General features: G+C 43.3%; 1 protein-coding gene across 1 annotated transcript; it reads left to right on the forward strand.

The window, feature by feature from the left end:
• Positions 1-363: 363 nt before the first annotated feature.
• On the forward strand, positions 364-3,619 carry hyal6 (hyaluronoglucosaminidase 6). Its single transcript, XM_023419946.2, has 3 exons — positions 364-1,345; positions 1,550-1,639; positions 2,881-3,619. Exons 1-3 carry the CDS (start codon positions 410-412, stop codon positions 3,364-3,366), a joined length of 1,512 nt encoding a protein of 503 aa, XP_023275714.1. The 5' UTR covers positions 364-409; the 3' UTR covers positions 3,367-3,619.
• Positions 3,620-8,159: the final 4,540 nt, after the last annotated feature.

Here is an 8,159-nt window from a genome sequence, read left to right on the forward strand (position 1 = left end):
TCTATGAATTCAGTCCTGCAGCAGAGCCCACAGTGGGACCTTCTGACTGTGGTAAAAGCACCTCTGAGTTTTAATGGGTGTTAAATGTTGAAAAGTAAAGGAGAGAGATGAGCGTATCCTGATTGTTCTCCATGTCCACACTGTCTCTGCTGCTCTGGGATTTGAACCGGCATATTTTTGATCATAGTTCATCATCCATGATCCATAATCTATCAGAGAACAGAGGAGGTTTGTGTTTTGGAATTTGGAGCATTCACTTCAGTGATCATCATTCATATCTGCTCTCACAGGCCTGTTTGATTATCTCTGCTCACTGAGGCTCATAATGTGTTTACTTTCTCTCTAAACATGTAATTTCTCCCCTCTGCCTGCGTAGAACCACTAATTGCTCCATGAAGAATCGGAGGCCATGGTGCAGATGGGGCTCCCTCTCCTAGCGCTGGCCTTGTGGGTTGGCGTCGGAGTGAAGTTCCAAGTGGTGGGTGAGCAGATGAAGCCAACCCGTGCGCCTCTGATTCCTCACCGGCCTTTCGTTGTAGTGTGGAACGCTCCTACTGAGTCCTGCCGCCTTCGCTTCAAGGTGGACCTGGACCTCAGTGTTTTTGACATCATAGCAAACCTCAACGAAACCCTCAGCGGACCGAATGTCACCATATTCTACCACAGCCACCTGGGATACTACCCATACTACTCCAACTCTGGAATCCCAGTTAACGGTGGACTGCCGCAAAACCAGAGCATCTCCAAACACCTGAGCAAGGCCCGGGCCGACATCGACAAGCTGATCCCTCACAAGGATTTTCGAGGCCTGGGCGTCATTGACTGGGAGAACTGGAGGCCTCAGTGGGTCCGAAACTGGGGCTCAAAGGACATCTACCGCAACAAGTCCAAGGAACAGATCCGGAAACTTCACCCAAACTGGCCAGAGAGCAAAGTGGAGAAGGAAGCGAAGGAAGGTTTTGAGAGGGCAGGGCTGGCTTTCATGAACCTGACCTTAGCACTGGCTGAAGGCCGCCGGCCGGATGGGCTGTGGGGGTTTTATCTGTTCCCAGACTGCTACAACTACGGGTACAAGCAGCACCCGCAACAGTACACTGGTGAATGCCCCAACGTCGAGCACGTTCGTAACGACCACCTGATGTGGCTCTGGAGGGAGAGTACAGCCCTCTACCCGTCCATCTACCTAGACTACGAGCTCAAGTCCTCCCCCAACACCGTCAAGTTTGTCCACTATCGGGTCAAGGAAGCCATGAGGATTGCGTCCATTGCCCGTACAGACTTCACATTGCCCGTGTTTGTCTACTCCAGACCTTTCTACGCCTACACCTTTGTGGTTCTTTCAGAGGTATGTTTTTAGTGTCGTTATGGTAACGTCAGTATAGCAGATGTACCTTTAACATGTTTCCCTAGTGTTTCCCAGAGAGAATTCATAGATTATGATAAAGTGATGGAGAGCAATTGAAGCATGTGGATTACTGCATGTGTCATAAAAGGCAATGAAAACTAGATACTAGCTGTTGCATAAAAAATACCTGTCTTACTGTTTCAGAGCGATCTGATTCATACCATCGGGGAGAGCGCCGCCTTGGGAGCGTCAGGTGTCGTCCTTTGGGGATCATCGGAGTATGCTCGAACACAGGTGATGGGAAAAAGAACAAAGAGCAAAAAATATTTCAAACTGGTGAATTAGAACGGATTAAAGTGGCAGAAACTTGGTATTTATTTACCCACATGCACTACTACTTATAGATACGTTTTTAATACTAAATTCAATAACATTCTGCCCCCCCCCCAAAAAAAAGCTTTCCATTCACTAAAAACCAGATCAAAGGCGAAGCTTTAAACTGACTGCTCATTATGTTATAGCCTAACCCCTACATTAAAGCATACGTTACATAAAATGAGCCACAAAGCTTTAGGGAACCACAAATGTTAATGACATTAATCCAATGCAGTCAAGCAGAGCTTTATGATTTCTGACTGTGATAAATACAAGCATACATCATTTTTTACCCAACTGAACTGACAGTTATGAAACAAGAGTCAACTGCGTGTGATTTATGTGTGAATGTTCTCAGGATTTCTGTTGGTTTCTGTGGATTGTTTTACATCCTATTTTCAGCAAACTCACAGCTTTAAACCCTGAAGAAGAATTTAAATCTACCTCATAATTGATAACCTAACATCACACAGCTGAAACTATGGGAATGAGCCTTCTGTCATTTATGTCATCAGACAATAACTTTCCCTTTACTTGAACACAAAAATAATTGATTACTCAATATTTTGTTCTCAACTTGCTGGACAACTTGTAGCAACAGATATATATTTCTTTCCAAAACTAAAAACACACGCATGTCTAGCTAACTTAATGTCTAGCCAATAACTTAGCATTACCAAAACCACAATCAGATTAGCAAATAGCAATCTGCTATAGCTGTCATTGCAAACTACATACACTGCATACAATGGGGATAAGCAAGTGATGCATTGCTAATAACACAAACCCACAGATGGATACAGCCTCGTAGGTTTAAAACACAAGATGCTACTACTACTATTGCTATATAGCGGATGTTAGCATTAACAGCTGTTTATTTATGTTGTGAGCTCAAACTTAATTCCTTTACTTCAGCTGTGTCAGCAGGTGGAAAGCAATGCCAACGTTAACTCTTGCCTCTATCACGTCTTCTACTGAAGTTAGCACGCTAACCAGCTAACCCTGTCACTTTCCGATAGCGACTCACTGTAGCCTCCAATCTGCCTTGAAGACGTAATGCTGCTCAGAGGACGAATTATAACCTCTTAGAGAAAACTTAAATATAGCCCCTTTTATTTTACAAACTTTTGACAGTGTGTTTTATCTTCTCCTTCTTTTAGAGGAACTGTCTGACAGTGAAGAAGTACATCGACGGTCCGCTGGGACATTATGTCATTAATGTCACATCTGCTGCTAAGCTGTGCAGCAAAGCGCTGTGCAAGAAGAACGGCAGGTGCGTCCGCAAGAGCCTAGACTCAGGTGCTTACCTGCACCTGAACCCGCGCTTCTTCCACATCCACCGCAACCCGTCGCCCAGGGGCCCACATTTCCACGTCAGTGGCCACCTCAACAACCACGACATCCTAGACATGAAGCACAAGTTCACCTGCCAGTGCTACCAGGGCTGGACAGGTGTTTACTGCGAGATACCTCAGGCTCCGCCCCCTCCTCCTCCTCCGCCACCTCAGCCTGACATCCCTCTGCCTCGCCCCCGCGAGAGCAGCCTGCTGGGAGATATCCTGCTCCTCCTTTCCCTCCATTTCTCCTGTCTGTGCATCATCATGTTTCTGGGACTTTGTCTGATTATCAAGTGTCTGATACTGTAGCTACAGACAGCTGCAGTTCCTCTAATGTCCACCAGATGCTGCTATTTGGCTTCTCAGTCACCTCAGATGGAAACTGCTGCTTTAGGTCTCCTGCAGAGGATCGTGTTGGAACTTAGTGTTCATTTGAATCTTTGAGCCTTTGTTGAATCTGTTACTGTTGAAACTATAAAAAATTGTGGGAAACGTCAAATGTCACATTGTTAGACATCAACAATAACAATTGTGAAGAAATAAAAGTAAATAAGCTGCTCCATTCCTCCTCTTTAGCTCTTGTGGTTTGGTTCAAAAAATGCTAGAAAAACACTCTTTAAATGCAGAGTATCGCTCTGACTACAGACCCATGAACCCCATTTCAACATGTGGAGACAGGTCTACTTAGGTACTGTTGCTTAACTATGATTTGGACAATTGTGGATCAGCTGGACTTTGAAAATGCACTGTTGGTTTTCTTTGAAGAAACTGTCACATTTCCTTTCTGTGTAAATTACAGCTCTTCCCTTCAGTTCATCTTACTTTTTCACTGACATTCAGTCACGATTCAGTGTAACAGTTTTTGTGTGTGACCAGCCGAAGTAAGAGAGATAACTTGAAGAATTACTTCTTAATTTTCACACACAACAAAAGACTTTACGGGTTCCGTATCCAGGACTAACTGCCGCAAAATCCTTATTAGCTTAGCTTAATTTGAAATGCTTTCTTCAGCCAATCAGAAGAGAGGCTCTGGGATCTCAGACAATCAGGATGTTTTCTGATTGACTGACTGTTTACTGAGTGATTGAATAAAAATATAGCAGATGTAAACACCCCAAAGAAACCAAATCCTGTAAGGTTGGTCCAAGTGGGCGGGGCTTGGGATGCCCCAAGCTGACAGCGGTGAGTGCTTTGTTGTGACATCACAAAGTTCCAGAAGTCCTGACGGCTGGTTTTAAGGCTCAGTTTCTGAATACAGGCTGTGTGCATTTCTCTGTGGACTGAGGCTTTGATACTTTCACAGTATTAATATAGAAGCTAGAACTGATCTATAATCACACTACACATGGACACAGACCTTTAGACTATATGGGACCTTTAAGGAGCATTTTGGCAACCAGCAGGTGTTAGCCTGTTGCACAGTGAACTGATGATTTCTGATTGTTTGACTTATTTGCTGAAAAACCTTTAGAGAAAAACTATGGAGGGAAACTGAACTGGAGGACAGTAGGAGGATGAATAAACATTAGACTTCTATAAAAACCTCATCATCAAAGCTCTTTAGATGACAGCTCAGTTGGTTTACAGTCTCAGTCATTTGTTTAATTTGGGATAATGACTGTAATGAGGCTCACATCACAGCCAGCACTTCATCAGGCTGAAAACGCAGCTTAGTGGTGACAGAAGAGTCAGTCAAGTGAGTCACAACGAGTTGCGGTGGGACGGGTCACATGACCCAACGACATAACAATAGCCCCTGTTTGTCCCATGGGAAAGGGAGGGAGGGCCGAGTGTCAAACACTGTTCAGGGTGATGAGAAGGAGGAGCCAAAGCTTCTGCTGCTCTTAAAAGAAAAACTGTCAAAACAGCAAAAAACTGTAGATTAGAGAAAGTGCTGAAGTCAGCCGATAGTAAATTAAATTCTTTACAATATGTAATTTAACAGGCTTTAGAGGTTCATCACTAAAATGCTGCTGTGGAAGGATTAGAGAGCTTTTACCTGCAGATTAAGGGTGGTGACGGGACGGGAGTCTTTATTACAGAGAACAATCTTGAGCATCAGATTAACCTCCCACCTGGAAGCTGTCTGGTACAGTCTGATTTGAAGGCCCCTGGAGCAGTTTGGAGATTCAAGGCACTGAAGTGCTAAAACCTGCAGTTCCTCTAATGACCACTAGAGTCTGGCTCCAGCAGTGAGTCCATTCCCATAGACTCCCATGTTAAAATGTCCAACTTTACAGCAGAAATAAACATGTTTATAGCCTGGTACAAAAAACAGTTTTGGTCTATAAGGTACAAGTGGTAGGCTGGATTAGCTGGGTGTTAGGGGTGGAGTCACACTGCCAAGATTGCAACAGTGGAGCAGCCCACTCTGAGCTTCAAACCCGCTCTTTATTTACAGTGTATGCTCAGGGGTGGTAATGAGAGAGGGGTTAGTGTGGCTCTTTCAAGGATTGGGTGTAGTCCAAAATGACTTGGACAGCAGGTTGGACATGTCCTCATGTCCAGATGGTCCACATGCACAGAGTGGTCTGTACGTGGACGTCTGCACAGGGGTTGCAGATATGGGCAGATGATGAAGAGGACACAAAAAAGTATAATTAGAGCTTCACATTTCTTTTCCAGATACTTCCTCCCGCTCTAAGGATCAAACCATCAACTCTCTGGTCATGAGTCCTGTCCCATCTGATAAAAAAAATGGATTACTGTATAAAAATCATGACTACTTACTACACTACAGTACCGTCTGTCTATTCATATTTTAATCTTAAATCTTACCTCACGACGCCAACAAGCAAAAGGTTCGTCTTGACTCTGCTGTTCTGTAACTCACCTTCTGATGAACCTGTTCTTTAAACATGTTTTGGACATAAATGAGTTGCCAGGCACAGAAACACAGTGACTCAGAATATTCTCTGCCTTAAAAAAATGGAGAGTTTTTCCCCAACAATAACACAATTAAGGAGCTTTTGTGGTTTTCAGCTCCTCAGAGAACGGACCCTGTGACCAGACTCACGAACCACCAAACAGGCTGCCCAGAGTGGAGACTGTCAGGTCGACTCAGGAGGAACATTCACTCTCCCCTGGCGTTGTTGTTGTTGTAGTAATTAAAAATGATCACACCCAGACCTCCCTCCTCCCTCTCTCACCATCACTCACTGACTCTCAGCTTTTAAACTAAACATCCTTCATGACGGCCGTTAGTTTCACTTCATTTCTATAAATATCACCTATCTGCAGATATGTTAACAAGAAGTACATGAGACCTGTGGTCACATTTACATAAATAAGCACATGCAGTTTTCACATGTTCTTTGTTGGGTCGACTTCATTTTGGGTTAGACTTGCTGCCATCTTTGTCTGGAAAGAAAAAAATGCTAATTTGCAAATCTGAGTGGAGGTTAGGTGGAGCTGAGAATGTGTGGCCGAGCAGCCAAAAGCTGCAGCCAAGTGTGATAAACAATCTTTTATGAAAGTTAAATTATATCCTGAGAGTTAAGCTTGTTAAAATATGGTCCTGACTTTGTGTTTGTGTTGCAGAAAGAGGGTTTTCTCATTCACTTCAATACAGTCAAGAGTTGTCTTTATTAGCATCTAGTGGAAATTAGAGGAACTGCAGCTTCAAACTCTTGACTTATGCTGCTGGTGTTTTTTTTATGTTGGTGATTATGTTGGTAGTTGCAGCTGATCAGTCGCTGTTTGGATGATCAGCTGAGATGCTCCGTGGGACGTCTTCCTGCCGTCTGCAGCTGTGCTGAGTGATCATACCACAGCTGACAGGATCTGCAGCTCTCACATTAAAGCAAGTGAAGAATCCTGCTGGGAGGTCGACCGAAGAGAAACAACCTGAGGAAAGAGAAAAAAAAAGACTTCACATAAAAATTTCAAAGCCGTGGGCATACAGTACGTTCTACATGTGAGAAAGTGTTAGAAAAACACTTCCACTGATCAATATTTTAGTAGTTGCTGGTTCTGGAAACGGCAGCGTTGGTTGGTCCAGATTGAAACAATTCAGCATTTTAACTGCTAAACATCAACATCTTGCAGCTGAAGCCATTCGGCCATCTGATAAGCAGTTGGGACGGAGTACACCGACCACTTCAGTCTAGTTTCCTGTTGAGTTTTTCCTTATCTGAATCTAATGTTGAAGGATGAAGCGTTTATAAAACAGTTTGTAAAGTCTTTGAGGCTAATTTGTGATACTGGACCATATAAATAAAACTGACTTGCATCCTGTTAAGAAATTTTCAACAAGCGGAAAGTGTGACCTGTCTGGTCTGAGGCAGATTTCACGGCCTTCACAGTAAATGTGACTCTGGCAGAGCTGAGGCTGACTTGGCTAAATAACTCTGACAGTGCGTCTCTGTCGGCGTTATTATCGGATTATGATGATTGGCAGCGAAGGAAGTAAACAGCTGTAGCATCTGCAATTCACAGTCCTCTCAGTTTCATGTCAGATGTTTTTTTTTTCTTTCTTCTTCAACTTCTAATTTCAAAGCTGAGAATGTGAGAACAGAGAAAATTATTCTGTCAATGAAAGTTACATCATAAAATAGTTTGTTTTCCTTCAGCTGTTTTTACATAACCACATTTGAAGACTTTCAAAAACAGTGTATACTGAATCCACTTTACAAAATAAACTCTTGAGGTTCATCATTCAACACGTTTAAATATACAGAAACCAAACACCTGTAATTTCACAAACCTCAGGCCTCAGTTAGCGCCTGTACTTTAACTAATAACCATAATCAGCTTTGGTTCAGTGTCATCTGCAGTGAAGGTGGAACAGACCCAACAGGAGAGAGAGAGAGACGGTCTGTCAGTGAAAGGTTTCACTCTTAAGAAATCAAACCAGTGGTCAGCAAGTTACAGGACAGAGTCTTTAAAAGGAGCTTGAACTACTTTTGCATTTTACAGTCGATTAAAGAATAAGGATCAAATCCTTTGAAGAGGCCAAAACCAACAATGTGTATGTCCACCTCCTAGTAGTTTCAGACTTCCTGTCTGTGGCCCTCAGCTCCAAGCCTATTGGTTCCCACTATAGACTGTATATAAAGATGGACGCAGTCTCTGTGACGTCACACACAGGTGGATAACTTTAA

Source organism: Seriola lalandi, unplaced genomic scaffold, assembly GCF_002814215.2.
Source record: "Seriola lalandi dorsalis isolate HSWRI2012SDOR001 ecotype SW California unplaced genomic scaffold, Sedor1 jcf7180002054614, whole genome shotgun sequence".
NCBI classification, from domain to species: domain Eukaryota; kingdom Metazoa; phylum Chordata; class Actinopteri; order Carangiformes; family Carangidae; genus Seriola; species Seriola lalandi.